Source organism: Eucyclogobius newberryi, unplaced genomic scaffold (assembly GCF_026437365.1).
Source record: "Eucyclogobius newberryi isolate DKJ021-1_F unplaced genomic scaffold, fEucNew1.0.hap1 SCAF_1, whole genome shotgun sequence".
Lineage (NCBI taxonomy): Eukaryota > Metazoa > Chordata > Actinopteri > Gobiiformes > Gobiidae > Eucyclogobius > Eucyclogobius newberryi.
Window position 1 is genome coordinate 45127937 of NW_027315723.1, and position 18928 is coordinate 45146864.

The 18928-nt window shown below is 40.1% G+C and overlaps 1 protein-coding gene across 1 annotated transcript in view; it reads right to left on the bottom strand.

Moving 5' to 3' along the window:
• LOC140361407 (sodium/potassium-transporting ATPase subunit alpha-1) overlaps positions 1–18928 on the bottom strand; it is a 48036-nt gene that overhangs the window by 14201 nt on the left and 14907 nt on the right. Inside the window, exons 2-16 of the mRNA XM_072447122.1 lie at positions 18183–18296; positions 18005–18064; positions 16257–16358; positions 16066–16167; positions 14058–14171; positions 11828–11962; positions 9831–9948; positions 8831–9099; positions 8190–8498; positions 6776–6910; positions 6184–6376; positions 5494–5669; positions 4188–4324; positions 3954–4104; positions 1813–2136 (exon numbers count right to left, since the gene is read on the bottom strand). Coding sequence (XP_072303223.1) covers positions 1813–2136; positions 3954–4104; positions 4188–4324; positions 5494–5669; positions 6184–6376; positions 6776–6910; positions 8190–8498; positions 8831–9099; positions 9831–9948; positions 11828–11962; positions 14058–14171; positions 16066–16167; positions 16257–16358; positions 18005–18064; positions 18183–18296 — 2439 coding nt within the window. The remainder of the gene's footprint in view (positions 1–1812; positions 2137–3953; positions 4105–4187; positions 4325–5493; positions 5670–6183; positions 6377–6775; positions 6911–8189; positions 8499–8830; positions 9100–9830; positions 9949–11827; positions 11963–14057; positions 14172–16065; positions 16168–16256; positions 16359–18004; positions 18065–18182; positions 18297–18928) is intronic.

Genomic DNA, 18928 nt, shown 5'->3' on the forward strand with positions numbered 1-18928 from the left:
AATAAAGTCAAAACAAGTTAATTTAAAGCGATTCCAGTGCGTGTCCCGATCGTTCGTGAAGTTCCTCTTTCATATAAACGTGTATATAAACGTGTACCGACGACACGCCGTACTTTAGCGGCGGCCGGAGGGCGCGGGGGGGGGCTGGTGGGCTCGCTCGGAGCTAGCTCACGTCACAACAACACATCCAGCCGAAAAAAGTCAAAAACAGTTGAATAAAAAAAACTATTCCAGCGCGTGTCCCTATCGTACAGTAAAATAGAAAAAATATACTAACTATATTTACAAAATATAGGAGATAAAGCACAATAAGTGTGAGAAAGAAGAGAGAGCGTTTACACCGGGCTGCCAGCTGTACCAGCGCCTTATGACGAATCAAGCCTTAAGATGAATTGTATATTTATTATCTAAATCATTGAGGTCAGCAATTTGCCAATTGCACAGTGGCGGCTCGCCCATAGGGGGCGCTGGGGTGCCGCCCCACCTGACCTGACTGCCTGTTTTTATTTTATTCTATTTTTTAAATAATCTCTCATTTTGAAAAAAATAACCTGTGTTAATTAGATGCTATTGATGATTTTGCTTTATGGGTTTAGAACTCTCCAGAATTATATTTACTTTAACTTTCAAGTTCCACGTTTAAAACGTGAACGTTCATCATGTTTGGTGTAGGAGCCAATAGGCTGTCTTGCCGGGGCGCTTGTGCGATCAGCCCCATTGTGCTGTATTTAAGCCAATGGCTCGCCTGTTGCTAGGCAAAAAAGAATACACATCCGGCAATCATTGTCGAGGAATTTTATGGGTTTGGGGCGCTGAAGACTAGCGCCCCAAAGTACCAAGATGCACCGCTGCAGCTGCTTGTTTACAGGCGTTTTCATTCCAGCAGCGAAGTGTGTGAAATGGCGATGTCGGATGAATTTGCCGCAAATTCAGTCAAATCCTTACATCTGCTTCTGAAGAAGAACTTTTGAGGAAAAGCTCATTGTAAAACAAATCGGACATGACAAGCCAGAAGTGAACATAACCCAACAGACGAGAGAAAAGGGGAAAACATACACCAGAACCTGAGCATACATCAGGTAGGCTATCATTTTTTTTGTGGTGATGAAATTGTGATATTTATAGGAAGTTCTAGTATTGTGCTCAGCCATGTGGATTCATGATGTCATTGTTTACATAGAGTAGATTGAAGGATAACCGAACAAAACTCTACTCCCGCTTGGCTCACGGGTGCAATACTACATGCTGTTTCATTATATTTGCTAGAATGAAGGACACATTAGTTCTGAATACAATCACAGAGTTTGAAAGGTATTAGTCCGTTAATAGCGGAGTGACAGCCGATTAAACAAAGTGATGCCTGCTAGCGAGCTAGTTTTAATGTAAGCACACTAGTTTTAACTGATCGATATGCTATTGCATGGCTGATTCGATTTTTGTTTGGGATGACACACTGTCTTGTTAAATTAGTAGTTATGTGTGGTTTTAGCAAACACCGCCGCCGTGCTTTTTATGATTACCGTAATTGACAGCCACATCACGCAACAGAGTTTCTCGTTCGCCACTTTACCGCGGTCGCTCTGGGGGGGAATCTCCCGCTTTACTACGCGTTATCTCCCCCTGGGATGACAAATAGGTTGAGAAGTATGCCTAAAATGCACCAGAATGCAGGAAAATCACATCTACGAAATTCAAAATTTTTAAATAGCCCCACCTAAAAAAAAAATTTCACCAGCCGCCACTGCAATTGCAGTAATTAAAATTGTCCATTTCAACTTGACTGCTGACCTGGGCATCAGTTAAAAGTCTTACCATGTCAGTTCCCAAGTCGATACAGAGGATGGTGACAGTTCCAAGCGGCAGAGGGATGTTGGCGATGATGAAAAACAGGAAGGGGGTGATTTCAGGGATGTTGCTGGTCAGAGTGTAGGCGATGGACTTCTTGAGGTTGTCAAAGATCAGACGGCCTTCTTCCACTCCGGTCACGATGGAGGCAAAGTTGTCGTCCAGCAGGATCATGTCAGCGGCTTGTTTGGACACGTCTGAGCCAGCGATTCCCATGGCAACGCCAATGTCAGCCTTCTTCAGGGCAGGAGAGTCGTTCACACCATCACCTGTCACGGCCACAATGGCTCCCTGTAGGGAAAGGCATGTTTTACTAATAAACTAGCATAATATCTATGGGTGAAAGACCACCAATTCTGCAAGATTAGACAAGACATGCGTTCATGAGACACGAGCCCATGAGAAATTAAACTTTTTTTTCGTATTTTATAAGCACCAAATTATGAATATGAGTATTGCACTCTAAAGCAATCTAATGTAAAGTAATCCATTATATACATAAATTAAAGCTGCGCGCAGTGATGAAGGCCCTTGCCCCCTTGCAACCGTGTGGTACGAGCCACCGCAAAGAGCACACCTCTAATCCCCCCGCCTACATCACCCCTCCCTCACAAACAGTACCATGTTTTACTACTTCATTCAACATTTTCACGACCGCATGGTTCGAGATAGTTATGTCCCCATGGCAGGAAATGAAGATAAGTTTGTTATCTTAGGTTTTGGAGCAGGATCACACCCCTTTCATGCCCCTTCCTGCAGCTACACTATTTAGGTCACACACATCAGCGTGACTTTGTGCCACTCCCTTTTAATTATTATTCAATAGATCTCCAAATAGATCTCCAAGATGGGGGTATCGAGGCCCGGGAGCCTTCAGCCCTCATTGCCAGAGGCCCCAAAACAGCATCCATTTCTGTACATTCATCCCATTCAAAATACTTGTGAACCAAAACGTATGTAAAAGCATGTAAAGCATGTAAAATGCATGACAACATTGCATGACAATATTTTGCCACGATAACATTCTTGCAGATAGAGGTATGCCATCTCTGGCTTTTTTTTATCAGAATGGTAAGAAGAATGTCAGTGCCAAATTATATTTGTTCACAAAATTAGAACTCATCGAGTTCTAATTTATATGCCACTCACTAGCATATCAGTTCTTGTTTACTACTCGATTTTTGTGTTTTTCCAGCCCCCGGATACAATTTAAATAAGTCCCTCGCTGGGACAATTCTCGTCGTAATAAATGCATACATAAATATATTTTAAATGCAAGAGATCTTGTCCCGGAAAACTGTGGCGCACTTAATAAAGTGGAGTTATATTTCATCCCTACTGCCAGAGGTGGTGCTTAAGCACTAAATGATTCCATTTGTGCATGCGCAGGGAATCATTCAGTGCTTAAGCACCTCCAATCATATCAGAATCAGAAAAAGGTTTATTGCCATTTTCATTGAACAAAGGTCGCAAACATATGAACTTGTTTTGGCGTTGGGTGCAACATAAAATAATAAATAATAAAATAATAATAGCAAGGTCTATAAAATTAAATAAGGTCTGCATACACTTACAAATGAAATAAAGTAAAAATATGGGTAAATAATAATAATAATAATATAATAAAGTAATAATACTCGTTATGAGTATTAAAAGTCTTTCCCTGCAGCAACAAGAGTCCATTTCAGATAAAAGCAATGTAAACAAATGCTACAAGTGTTAAAACCATGTTTAATACAGCCATGGTTTCAGTCTGGGATTAAACATTAAGCAAAAACTGTGCTTAATCTAATTGGCTGCAGAGACTCAATGAGTAGTTTATCCACTTTGCAATTTCAACTGGCGAAGTTCCTGATTGAGGTTTACAAGTTTGATTATAGTAAATCTGAAAAATAAACACTTTTGTGTAAGAACATTACATGGGTGATCTCACAGCTTGACATATGTTGTGCTGCAAAATTCTGTCACCCTGTCATCACACCAAAGTGTTAATCATGAAGAATAAAAATATTCATTAGTTACTGGAACCACGCAACACAGACATTTTGACAGATCAAAACGTGGGCTGCAAACACAACAAACACAAAAATGGTCCTCTGCTCTCCTACCTGGCGCTGGCATCCTTCCACGATGATGAGCTTCTGCTGGGGAGAGGTTCTGGCAAAGACGATCTCTGTGTGATACTTGAGAATGTCGTCCAGCTGCTCGGTGGACAGATCCTTTAGGTCTCCGCCGTGGACCACACATGCTTTAGCATCTCTGAAGGAAGCATGGAAAAGAAAATGTCATCCTCAGGTTTAGTTTGGAGTATTTTAGTTTGGAGTGTTAAAGTTTGGGAGTACCTGGGGTTGACTTCATTAATGGGGATGTTGAGGCGAGCAGCGATGTCTTCCACAGTTTCGTTGCCTTCAGAGATGATGCCCACACCTTTCGCAATGGCCTTAGCTGTGATGGGGTGATCACCTGTCACCATGATGACCTGTAATGAAAAGGATTTATATTTTTTAAATTTGAAAAAATATGTATGGGATCTTAAGGCTGATTGAAAGGACCATTGCTGCCACTAGTCTCTCTGGCCACCAATCAGTCCCACTTGAACCGACTAGGAAAATACTTTGTCGCACTTGGAGAGCACCGATGCATCACTTTTTGAGCCGAGTCTTTACATAATGCGTTAAGATACAACCGGTACATAAGTGGCAGAATGGAAAGTGAAACGGGAAAGCGCTCCTTGTGGTGTAAAAACCAGACAGCTTTCAGAGCGGTGCCTGTTCCACAAACATTTCACCCGAAACACACTGCACAAGCATTCAGGAGTGGAACTGAAGGCCAGGTGCCCCGCGCAGGCAGGCATCAGGCCCGCTTCACTTGCGTGCCTACTTCAGCATCAACCCAAAATATGCTCCAAGGGTATTTTTCCCAGTCAAGGCTCAAGCATTGAAGCAGTTTTCAGTCAAAACATATTGAATATATGCGTTTATACATATATTAATTGCATTTGGAAAGTAGACTGACACTACACGCCTACCACGCATTGATTATTCAGCGTCCCTGCAGACTGTACACGTGCACCTGGAACTGTACATGCACCATTCCAGATTTTTGCACAGCAAAACCAAGAGAAATGATTTAACCTTTTGGTAAATAGTTAGTATTCAAAGCATACATTTTACACGCATGCACAAATGTAAAACAGTTTTTTCAGACTTATATTATTAGATGCGCACAGCTGTCTGATTTTTTTCACAAAGCGTTGCTCTTACAAGGTACTCTTTCGTGGCAAACACAACATTTACATTAAAAAGCCAGTTACCCCGGTTTTAACCGATTAATTGAAAATGTGTCTATACATTTGTTTATATAATCAATAAAGTAATTATTTGATGTAGACATAAGAAAACTATTGGTTATTGCAGCCCTAAATTAGACGCTCCAATACCCAAGTCACTGTCCAAAATTTACATTTAAACAAAAGGCCCATTGGGCTGGGACTTGCTGACGAACAATAGCTGCCACTGGCCTCTTCGATTATCACCATTTACACAATCACACTTACAATGTGAGTGAAGGGTCTTACCCAAGAACACAACAAGCACACAAAGACATAAAATTGGACCAGTAGCTTTGTGGATAAGGATGGGGACATACCTTGATACCGGCACTCCTGCACTTGCCCACGGCGTCGGGCACAGCGGCGCGAGGAGGGTCGATCATGGACATGAGGCCAATGAAGCAAAGATTCTCAGTGGGGAAGTTCACTTCCTCAGTGTCAAAAGCAAAACCTTCTGGAAACTGCTCGTCGGGCAGGTTGTAATGGCAGAAACCTTAGCAAGAAAGTAGAAGAACACAAAGTGAGTGAGGAGAAAAAAAAACACACAAAACATCCTGATCATCTGAAAGGGGTCTGCCAGACCGGTTCGCTTTGGAACACATTGATACTTTTCATAGTGGAAACAATCCCCACGGCCAGGTCCAGTGGCAAAGCTCTGCTACATGAGAAACTGATGTCACTCTGCATTTATTTAACTTCTCTACTCTTCTACAACTCTTTATGTTGGACAATGTTTGATGCATTATGCACTGTAAATATAATATTTTGAATCTTGAAGCTAGTGCTATGCATCGAGTATGTCCAAGTATGAAGCATCAACATATAAGTTAACATCAATGGAGCTAACCTCTTGGATTGTTTCAATGGACCAGTAGGGTTCAATTAAGAAAAAAAGAGTCATTCCAGACTGTACCTGTTCGCTCCAAAGTGAATCAGCGGAAACGTGGCTTTTGCAGGCAACATTCTGTTTATAGCTAGAAACATCCCTTGCACTGGTCCTGCCTTACCCAGCACTCTCTCTCCCAGACCTCCCAGCTCCAGGTAGGCGTTCTGGAAAGCGTCTTTCATCTCATCATCCAGGGGCTGTTCCTTGCCCTGAAGCAGGATGGAGGAGCAGCGGTCCAGGATCCTCTCTGGGGCCCCCTTCATCACTAACAAGTGCTTGGACTCATCAGGTGTGGAGTTATTGTGGACAGAAAGCTATGAACAGGGAAAAAACAGAGGAATTGTTTTCCTATCCTTTTGATCATTCCTCATCAAAAACATAGGGGGAGTTGAGTGCTCAGATGATGGACGTTTTCGCCTATCCTCGATCCCTGCCCACACCCCTTTATAAATTGCATTTTAAAAATAAATAAATTAATAATTTCATATTAGTCAGGCATTTCCCACGTCAAGAATAGAGTTAGAGCTCCATCTACTGGCTGCAGATGAAATTACAGAAGGCAGATAAACCTAGCTTGCCATGCTAATGCAGGTACACAGTTGTGATGAACATAACAAAATGTGTTATAGTTCAATACTAGTACTAAAAAAGACACACATCTTCTTTAACATGAATTAAACTCTTAAAACTTTAAACATTGATTGATAGCAAACCTGGTATTTGTTGGTGGAGTTGAATGGAATCTCTGAAATTTTCGAGTACTTGTCTCTCATCTCCTGCACTGATCCACAGCACAGCTCGATACATTTGAGCAGGGCAGATTCGGATGCGTCGCCCGCAACATCCCTCTAGAAAAACAAAATTATACATCTTTAGAAAACCTTTAAAAATAAAGACCAGTTTTCATATTGTGCTTGTAAAAGTTGCTGAGAAAAGCAGCACAAGAGAGGGAGAGAGTGAGCAAGAAAGATAACAAGGGAGAGAAGGAGAAATAATGACTACGCTGAGTGACTATAAATGTCTGATTATGATGGCAGGCAGACAGCCGGACATTTACAGGTGATTAATTGGGTTACAAGCACATAGCTCTACAAACATCAGAGCCATTCGGTCAGTCCATGGTGCTGTATGATCTTTAGTTGGTTTTATCAATAATATCCAAAATAAGCTTTCTCTGTGGTGTAACTGGTTCGTTCAGAAAATATTGGGTTGACAGAGAGAGTTGTGAATCTGTTGTGTACCAGGGATCCAAAGACACTCATGTCTATCTGAGTAAGAGAAACGTTTGCAGTACAGGCATCTGGGCAAGTCACCAAAGTGTTTACTCTTGATGGTGGATGAGTCCTGAATCCAACCAAACAGATGCAACTGAATAATATGAATAAAACTGTAATGTTTCCCGGAGGTTTCTACTTGTTCTCCTTAGGATTTTTTGTAGTTTTTACTCACAGAAGGATTGTAAGGACAGGGGATGCTGGGACAGTTATCCATTTGCTAAATTCCTGTGAACATTGTTTAATCCGCTTCTCTATTTCACTGTAGCCCATTGAGGTAACTGCTGTAGTGATTTTGGGCGTGACAAAAATAAACTGAATTGAATTCATTTGACCTTCAAAAATAAATAATCAATTACATGTACTGCTGCCAAATTTGCACTTATGTAAAAGTATGCATGAAAAATACAACTTTTGAACGCAATTTCAGAAGCATTGTAGATCGGTCTGAAAACTCGATTAGTAATTGGTAGCAATTTCTATATTCTATGAGCTCTGGCAAATCAGAGCAGGTGATGTAGTGCTTTTATTTTATAGTACAAGAATTATACTACTATAAGGTTTAAAAATGTACTCAATTCTTTAAAAAGATACTTGTGAGGTCAATCAATTCGCTGCATTTGACCGCTGGGAGACATACATATGTGCTATCCACCGAGCACCACTATGCTGATACATGAGATACTTTGTCTGATAGTAGAAATGTTGTCTGGTTACTATTTATTGGTTATCATAATCATATACTCTATAACTTTGTCAGTATCTGGCCATACATAACGCAATACTGTATGTTAGCACAAATTAAACACAGTTTACATCATCCACATACACAGTTGTCATCTTGAATACACACCTTCAAAATGGCAATGTTGCTCTGCTCGGCCAGGAAGACAGCGCGGTTGCAGAGGCCGGCGACTCGTGCCAGGGCTCCCCATGTGGCGGAGCTGCGGTCGAAGGAGGTGCCGCTCTGGTTCTCGGTGGTGTCGGCCTCATGGATCTGGTTGTCAAACCACATGTGGGCCACAGTCATCCTGTTCTGGGTCAGGGTGCCCGTCTTGTCGGAGCAGATGGTTGAGGTGGAGCCCAGGGTCTCCACAGCCTCCAAGTTCTTCACCAGGCAGTTCTTCTTGGCCATACGCTTAGCAGTCAATGTCAGACACACCTGCCAAATAAAGACGGAGTTAAATGGACTTGACTAAAGTAACTCAAACTAAAGTGACAACCTTTGCTGCTAGACACTTCTATTATTTAGAAACATTGATGTGGTAAAGTCTAAAAGCCAAACAGGGAGGAGTTTTGACGAATCGCATAACAATGCATCACATCAGCTTTAAGCCCTGCTTTGCAATGGTATGACTGCACTGATCCTATACATAAAAATAAAAAAAAAAGTAGTTAAAGAATTGCTATCCATAATCGACATCTGCAAACATTTGGCCACTCCAATCCCCCGGGCAGCACTAAGGAGCATTGCATTTAAACAACCGGACTCACAGTGACAGTAGCCAGCAGTCCTTCAGGCACGTTGGCCACAATGATTCCAATGAGGAAAATAACAGCCTCCAGCCAGGAATACCCGAGGATGAGGGACAGGACGAAGAAGGACACCCCCAGGAAGACGGCCACACCGGTGATGATGTGGATGAAGTGCTCGATCTCTATGGAGATGGGAGTGCGTCCAACTTCTAGACCTGAGGCCAGTGTAGCAATGCGGCCCATGACTGTGCGGTCTCCAGTGCTGATGACGATCCCTCTGGCAGTACCTGAGTCCAAATACAACTCAAGAGTTCATTTGCAAAAACAGATAAGTGCCATTTCAAAAAGTCATTGGAGACTTGCATATGGATGTTTTCAAAAGCCAAAACTAAAATTTAAATCAATCTTAATATTGTTTTATCCCTCCTTGATGAAAATCTACTTAACATTACTTCCAAACATTATTTTCATTAATACGATTTGTAGAAGATGGTAACAAAAAGAAAAAAACACTTTTTGACAATTTTTTTAATTTTAACACCAAGATATTGGGCAGCCAAGAATGATCTGAATTTTCCATTTAGTTGAAAATGCAGATGATTTAACCCAGTTTGTTTATTTTTATCATTTCTCTGTAATAACCTGACCTCACATGAAACAAAAATTGTCAGAAAGCTCAGTATGAAATTTCCCACATAATATAAACATTGTATTATTATTATTATTTTTTTTTTTTTAAACCAATGTTTAAATCATGCAGGCCCAATTGTTGTCAGTTGAAAATACTTTAATCCATTAGATTAATGTGACAAGTTTATGAACGCAATCTCCAAAACAAAACAAAAACAATGATATGGTTCAAATATTTGTGAATTTTCTGTTAGGAGATTTTGTTCAAAACTTGTGAATTACCCATATATATAGTCCTCCATCTGAAATGATAACATTGAATACTTGAAATTATGAGCGCAACCTATATACATATATCATGTTTTGCATGCTTTTGTCATCTTCATACCTTCAACACAGTTTGTAGAGAAGAACGCAATGTTCCTCGTCTCCAGTGGGTTTTCGTTGGAGAAGTCCGGAGTACGGGTCTGTGGCTCGGATTCACCGGTCAGGGAAGAGTTATCCACCTGTAAGAGAGACACAATCCTAATTATAGTCACAGGCGGCGATGATGGCTCACGCCCCATGCGCAACCATCCTCCTGCATGTTCGCCATCAAAACCCGTCAGACTACTGCCCGGGTTCCATTCTTCCCCTTCCTCACCATTCACACAGCACACATTGAGCACATGAGCTGAGCTTTGAACCGGCAATCCCTTACATTATGCAGATACAATGTAATTTACTTTACTTTATCAAGCGATTTGGCCGGACCAGTGTGTGTGCCAATTTTGCAAAAGCAGTCACAAAATAGTTTTTGACTCTGTATATACATCTGAAAAGTCTGATAGGATTTGTATAGGAAATATACCTTTTCTCAGAGGCCAAACAGTAGTCATGGGTGACTATGTGCTCTATACGCTATTCTGTTTAGTTTTTCATGCCACACCAGTGGTTGCAATTTCAGCTTTGTAGCCTGATGCATGACGGTTTAGGAAAACAAACATAAGGCAATTTTTGATGGGGTGCTACACAAAAAATTGTATAGAATATCCCCAAAAATTACCTGATTATTAAATTTCAATGTCTGTAGAAGTGTTGTTTTGAAGTCAATCAGACAAAAAACCTAGGAGAAGTGGTGGCAGAATTTGGATTCAAAATGACAGATTTCTTGTCTGTCATAGAGAGATATTTTTAATTGGCTAATTATTAAATTTCAATGTCTCTAGATGTGGAAAGTGTTGTTTTGAGCCCGATCGGATGAAATAAACTTATTGCAGGGAGGGTCCTTCATAGAATGATCTAGTCCATGGGTGGGCAATTATTTTCCTCCGAGGGCCATATTCGAATCCAGGCAAGTAGCGGAGGGCCGACACGCGATCATTGGTGTGAATTATTATTCACTATTTATACATTATCTATTTCAAATAAAATATAACTTTTCTGTCAAATATAGGTTATTGAATCTATTATTTAATTCATTTCAGGTTATCTTTATTAAGGATACAAGTGCAGACAGATCCCTAAGGGTAAACTTTTTTTTTTTTTTTTTTTAATATTACTTTGCATGTTTGGCGGGCCAAATTATAAAGACAAACGGGCCACATGTGGCCCGCGGGCCGTAGTTTGCCCACCCCTGACTAGTCTAATCTAGAGCACAAATAACCCATATCGGCAGGTGATGCGCTTTAATAAAACCTCAAATGGGGCACAAACCCAATAATGAGGCCACTTGGATGAGCCCTGAACACTTCACAGACCAGCCACAGTCTGCGAGGACATAAAAGTTAGACTGTCGGAGCCCTACTTTACCACTTCAAAAGGTTTCCCTATTTAAAAAGATGAGAGGGAAAGTGTCCGAAAACCATTTGAAACACAGTCGGTAGAAAGGTTTCTTTATAAATTTGATCAGATGACTACCTTTGAAACCTTGCTTTTCTACAATAGACCACTCCCGGACAAATGAGGCATTACACCGCCTGGTTTGAAACACAATATAAATCTCTCACAATATAGATAGCGTGGGCATGGCTCCAGAGAATATGGCGTGCTCTAGAGTGGGCGATAACACTCCACTTCACCCAATGGGAAACTTTGTCAAGCCTATTTAGAGATTTGCTGGTGGATTATTCGTATAATTGTTATACAGAAACATAATTGAGTCATACTTTAGTCTTATCAAAAGTTGTTGATCTAGTGTTCTAGGATTTGTTTGGATGATGTTCAGATACTACAGCTGGCACTGGTAGAATGTCTGTAAGGCTTAATCAAGGTTTCTGTAAATTAAAAAAAAAGGCTCATTGGAAAAATTCTTCTCCAATCTGTATTTGGTACAATACCTTAAAGCGGAGAGGAAAATGTAATTGATATCCAGATACGTAGTAAACAAAAGAGTGCTTGCGTTACCTTACAGCCGTGAGCGGAGATGATTCTGAGATCAGCTGGAATTCTGTCTCCTCCTTTCACCTCCACCATGTCGCCCACCACCACCTCCTCTGCATTGATGCTCTTCTTTTCACCATCACGGACCACCAGGGCTTGCTACCAGACATTGGATAAAGCAAAGGATAATAACTACAGCGGCACAATGCATTGCAAAAGTGTCAATATTGTAACAAAGTAAATACAGTATATCTCCATAAACACCAATGTCCCCTTTCTGACAGCAAATTACATTAAAACATTTTCATTTAGAAAAAATGCATAATTTACCTTACTATTTCTTAAATAAGTTTTGGTTTAGTCTCACATTTGTTGAAGTTCTTTTCTTTAAGTTTACACTCTCACTAGTAAATGTAGGCACATTTTAGTTTCAATATGATAAACACTCAATTTAAGAATGCCAGGATTTATTAGATTAATCCAGAATTATAATCAATATTTATAAACTCACAATATAAAATATAAAACATTAGCAAACTAGTTGCACTTCTATCTGTACTCACTAAATGTAAACATGCCCTTTTATCTGACCATTAGGCGAGAGTTTTTTAATAAGTTGTTTCACAGACTTTCCTAGGCATTTTTTAAGAGGGGAGGACGGAATAAAAATGTAAATACAATTTTATTTTCACGTTATCAAATCACATCTATACCATCCAGAAGTCAGTCACTAATGTATTCTAAATACATTTCTTGGATTCTTAGAATATAGGCCCTACTACCACCTCTCTACATGATCTACATAATTATAGTTATCAATGCAAGAAATTGAAAATAACCCTTATTATACTGAGCGGTGTACAATAATGCCTCCAAAAAAGATGGCTCCAGCAAAATGTCAATGATGCAAGATAATAGATACACCACTGGTGTGCAGCCTGTTCACAATTTTTTTAATTAAATGTTGGCCAACTGCCTACAAAAAGTGATTGCTTTAACCCTAAGCCTGGTGTATGAATTAACTTCACTAACTATGATGGCCTGTATTCATGTTTAACACACTTACATCCATTGTAATTTGTTTTTAAAGTAAACATTCCTTCTATAGGTTTCAGAGATGAACCGCTGCCGTTGCAACGTCATAAACTAACTGTTTAATGGAAGGTGGAACTCACAGTGATCAGACAGAAAGTAGTCCCAGACGGACAGCTTCTCAGAAAATGAATCATCCCGTGACGAAAACAAGTCGGTTTGATAAACTTTATTGAGTCTGGACAGGAACACAAAGTGTGCAATGAATGAAAATGTCTTATTGAGCTAGCTTGAATTTGGCCACAGTGATTTAGTCCAACGCTGTGGCGTAGGAATCTTTCACACGCTAGTGTCGTGGACACACAGCTCAGGTCATAGGGGCAAGTAGTGGTCTTACAATGCCTTAAGATGAGGACGCGTGACTCCACAGACGAGCTGGACATGTCGACATGAGTAGCACTTGTGCTACTTAAATGGCAACGACAAAATTATTCTGATATAATCGGTATTCTTCATTTCCTCGTTCGAACACGACGAGTTCAATGAATGAATGAGCCAAAGCCACGCCCACCCCGCATCCTTTAAGTTAATCTACCAGTCGATCTAGGAAGTCGCGAGTTGCGAGAGTTTCAAAGCTCTCTGACGTTCTGACGCAAGTGATCTAACCCGGTGTCGGAGTTGCTGGTGCAGAATACATTTGTATTCTTATTCAGGTTTTGGCCAAAATAACTGCGGACATTTTTTGGGGGGGATCTCAATTTTTTGACGTCGGCGGGCTTGCAAAACAACTTATTAAAAGACTCCCACCTTAATAACATTATTTTATCGTTGTTTGGTTTGATAAAAACAACTAAAAACTTCATAAACTGAATGTGTTGATTCACATAATATGTCTAATACTTTTGTTTAGTCATTGTGTCAATCGTGAATAGTGGTAAAATTTAGATGCTATTTCTCAAAATAAACGCTAAAACTTGATATTGTGCCATCTCAAATTCCAAAAACAATTTCATATAATCCAGGCAAAGATGCTTGTTTTTGTAAAAACTCAATTTCAGCATTGGCTGTCAGATTATTCAGCAAGGTTAATGTGATTCTGGTGTCAAGAGGATTTTATTGCGCTGCCAAGTGGCTGTGAGATCATAAACAAATAAAGAGCTTACAGCATTTTGTACTGCAGTAACAAAACAAAAACATGAAGGCAATGCTGACATGACCTCACCTGTGGCACCAGGTTCTTGAAGGAGTCCATGATCTTGGAGCTCTTGGCCTCTTGGTAGTAGGAGAAGCACCCGGTGATGATGACCACAGCGGAAAGCACAACACCCAAGTACAACTGGGGAACAGCAAACCGTACCATGAGAAAACCAGATACTTGGAAATCAAAAAGGCGTGAAGAGTTGGAATGTAACAATACCGAAATACTCGTAATACCGATATTGCAATATTGTCAAAGGTCTCACAATAATATTGTGGGCCATCACAATAATACATCGAATTACAAGTTCTAACAGCTGAAAGAACGGAGGGAACTACATAGACCATGAGCCATTAAGCAACTACTAAGCCTTTTCATCTTCTCAAGTCTTTAGAATATGATTCATACCAAAGTCTTGTCAAGGCGTTGAAAAAATAATGTATATTTTTAACCAATATTGCAATAAATATTGTACAGTGAAATGAATATTGTGATAGTATTGTACTGTGAGATTTATATTGTTACATTCCTAGTGACGAGTAAGGGAGACATTCAGCATTATGCTGGGAATGATTCTCACAAGACTTCCAGGTTTATGATCAATGACCAAAAAAATTCAACAAATTGCTTCTTTTACAATACACTAAACTGGGGCAAAAGACACATATTATGCATTATTTGTTTGTTAGTTATTCCTTTATTTCACATAGTTTACAACACATTTTCCCAGCAATTATACATGCAGAGAAACTGTCTGGTTTGTGTTGTTATTGTCCTTTAAACATGCTCTTGTTCCTCTGCTTTGGCATCATGTTATACACGTTTTTAAAATTGGGCTACAAAAAGCACACATGTCTCCAAAGGCCTGTTGGTAGAAGCCCTTTAGGATGAGTTTGGGCTAAGTTCAGGTTTAGTTGGAACAAACTCCTGCTCTGGACCAGGCTCAGACCTGGTTTACAGTTTGTACAGTATTTGTGCACAATGGCATACTTAAACCTTTTAGATCAGGACATACTTATGTGACATCATTCGTGTATTAAAGATCTAAGTAAAACAATTTGATAGGCACACTCGACGTACATGCATTTCACGCTCTGAAAAGAATGCATCATAATTATGATTTTATTATTATCATGAGATGTTTTTGCTCTTCACTGCTAAATTAGGGCAGAACCACAAGTTTACGTTGCAATTTCCGCTTGAACCTTATTGGTCTATATGAGGCTGTTGGGCGGTTTTTCTATCCTCTCATTTCACTTTCGACGCTCATCAAGATGAGGCACAGCTAAACACGAACCAGCCTAGTGGCTCTGGGTTTCACTCAGGTTTAAGGGGAAAGTGCTACAAATTAGCTCCGGCTACAAGCATTATGATAACTGGATCTGGCTGCTGTGCTACAGCTAGTGTGGTTTTCTATCTGTCTCTATTCAAATAAACCAATAGATAAATCATTAACCCAGTCGACCGAGAAGGTTTTTTTCCTCTGGCATCTCCAAGCAACATGACAACCTAAAGTTACTCAGTTTACGTTGGTTTGGTTTTGTCAACTCAAAAATTACTCCACAACTCAACCGGATTCTAGCAACAGGCCACGGATCAGTCAGGCGTTTCCCACGTCAGGAATTGAGTAAGCTCCATACACTGGACTTACCAAACAGGATCAAAGAAGTGTGAATCAAGCTATGCGACAACTCAAGAAAGTCAATTTGGGTAAATGAGAACATTTTGTTGTGTGCAAAAGCAGCAACGTTATTATTAAATGCAGATAGCTTGAAGCGGTCCCATTTTGTTAAGTATTTTATTTTTGTTGAACCAGAAAGTAAGCAGCAGTGCTCTGATTGGAAGATTGGTCAAACACAGTTTCACGTTGCCATTTGAAAATAAAGTTTCTGCTGTGCACTGGCTTGAAAATGAATACATGTGAATACAAAGGGTTTGTGGGAGCTAGTGTTCCTTTTGCAGTTTGAAAATCAGGTATCTCAGCTGTAATTCAAACTCATCATGCAAAATTGGTTCTGTGTAAGTGTCTTACATTATCATTGGCAGGTTCATCCTCCATTGCAGCCTGGATCCCGTAGGCCAGGAAACAGAGGATGGCTCCAGTCCACAGCAGCATGGAGAAGCCCCCGAACATCTGCGAGACACACAGGGTCAGGAGTCGCTTTAATGTGTGGAGGGTGTGATTGTGGTGGCAGCTCTAGCAGAAGAGGAGCTGGGCTGTACCTGTTTGCAGAACTTGACCCACTCCGGTGTGGTGGGAGGAGGCGTGAGGGCATTGGGACCATCCCGGGCCAGATTCTCCGCTGCCTTGGCATTGGTCAGACCCTGTTAAAGAAGAGAAGGATCAGAAACATGTACTAAAAGATGTGTTGGACAATTATTTTGAAAAGATATAGCAATATTAACATGATATAACGCAAAACTAAAAGTATACGTCATTTTTCTTCAGGTGTGATAGCAATGGTGAAAACGGTAGAACATAGTAAGCCTACCAATTCTGATTTCTAATAGCAATAGTGTGGTGGTAATAGCTGTGATTATTGTTGTTATTCTGTTAGTAGTGGTGGTAATAGTATCTGCAATAAAAGTAGTAATAACCATAGTGGTTCCAATAGCGTTAGTAAATTGTAGTGTGCAAATTTAGACATGATTTTGTTGATTTAATTTTTATTCAGCCTCATTTTGGGGTGAATAACACTTTTTTTTCTTATTTAGTCCAGGTAGGGCTGGGCAACACTGTGATAAAAAGTGATCTGCTGTTTGCAAAAATCATAACTCTAAAATTTAATATTGTGACATACAGGGCTGGAGTGGGATTGATTTTCAGGCATTTTCCGAAAAATGTTTATAGACCAGCCCTCAGGCAAAATAAAAGATTAAACTGTAAGCATGATTTATTGTGTTTCTGTGCCATAGACGTGCTTTATATGTTAAGTGTATATCCCTTTATATACAAAGCCTTTCCGACACATTCAGTCCAAGGGGAACCGTCTGTTTTTCTACTGAGAGTTGCTTAGCAACGCCATCAATGCACAACAGGTCTCATTCTGTGAGCAGCAGGTAGGAGCCCAGGGAGCAGAGGGAGAGCATGGCTGAAAGTGGGGCAGGTGCAGGTAAAGTATAGATAAGACAAGCGGCTTATATGAAAAGCAAAGCAGAGGAGATTTTAGGAGTCATGTATTATTCATACACACGCACAGATTCAGGAGCACCCATTAACTATGCTCCTTCATCTGTGCCAGAGGGCCAGGGGCAAATTAGTGTGGGGCTATGGGCTGGTCACGTGTGGGACTGCAGGGTTGGGGTCGAACGGTATTATGCTTTAAGTGGCAAAATCTGCTCAGATTCAGTGTTTGTGGACAAAACCTCATGTTTTCTTTGAGTCATTTTTGAGCCCATTCACAGATTCTGCATCTCCACGTCAAATTTCATCTTTATTTTAAAGCAACATGTAACTTTTCAGAGGTGGTGGAAACATAAATTTAAACCATAGTTCAAAACATCATCCATGGAGATGGATGCAATTTATGGAATATTATCGCCATATAAACATAATTTCCATGGAAACAAGCAGGAGAAGGCTATTCTCTGTTTTTGAGTGCAAAAAAACACCCAAAATGATTTTGGCTAAAAGTTACATACTGTGGCTTTAACATAATCTTGTATTAATAAATGGCCAGAAAAAGGTGCAACTGTGGACTGGACTGTTTCGGCAGCTCAAGGAGCAGAGTCACCCGACCGAATTAAAAAAATCAGTTAGAAACCAAACTTACGAGACATAGTTGATATTATGTATTGTATATTCTTTTGAATCTAAAGTGAAGTATTTTTGGGAGTATCAATGCAGTTTTTGAGAACGACTTCCCTGGATATTAGCAGTAAAAAGTAGTGGTAGTAGTAGTAATCCTAGCAAAGTAGTAGTTGTAGTCATCGCAGTCATCGTAGTCATGGTAGTCAATAATCAGACTTACATTGGTGAGGTCTGTGCTGTATTTGCGGTGGAGCTCCTCCAGGGTGAGTTTATGGTCATCCTGCAAGACAGAAGAAGCTCGACATTACAATCCTTTTACTGGACCTTTGCTTTAAAAAGACTTCACTAACGTGCAAAAGGAGCAGTATAGAGTATAGAGCAGATCTTCAAACACTCACCATGTCCACTTCTTTCTTCAGTTCATCCATATCCTTCTCCTTCTTCTTGGCTTTGGCCTTCTTTTTGCCACCCTGCTCCGAGGTGGCAGCCAGCTCATACTGCTCACGTCCTTCCTGGAATATACAAAAAAATCATGATTATTTAAAAAGACAACTATTATGCATTATTTGTATATTTATTAGCATTTAAAGATGCTCTTAAAAGTGTCTACAGCAGTGCACACTCTTGAGAGTTACTATCGTGCATTGCCTTTAATCAGGCTATACACTACGTATCACGATACGTTTTATAATATATCACGATACTGATGACAAGGAGGAGTCATAAAATAAGACACATTATGCTATAATGGACACTTTCTGGTATTGATACTGAATGATCCTTTGTGGTTGGATTGATGGTGAAAGAAATTGATACTGGATGATGACTCATGAGCATGAGAAATATCCCTTCATCATAAAAGAGGAACAATCCAACAACATTTTAAACAAAGCTGCATTATAAAAATCAAGAAATCAATAAAAATCAATAAAACGTTTAGCAAAATGGGGCTCTTGGTAACAATTACACACTGTTACACAAAGATGATACATTTGAGGTCTTCTAAACAGGCTCTCCTGCGGCTCGATTCAAAAGCACAAACCAGCTGCCTGTCGACTACTCTCTGCCCATAAAAGACAGACTACTATGATCTGTAAACGCTTTCATCTGCACATTGCAGCTTTACCCACAAGGACGGTGGAAC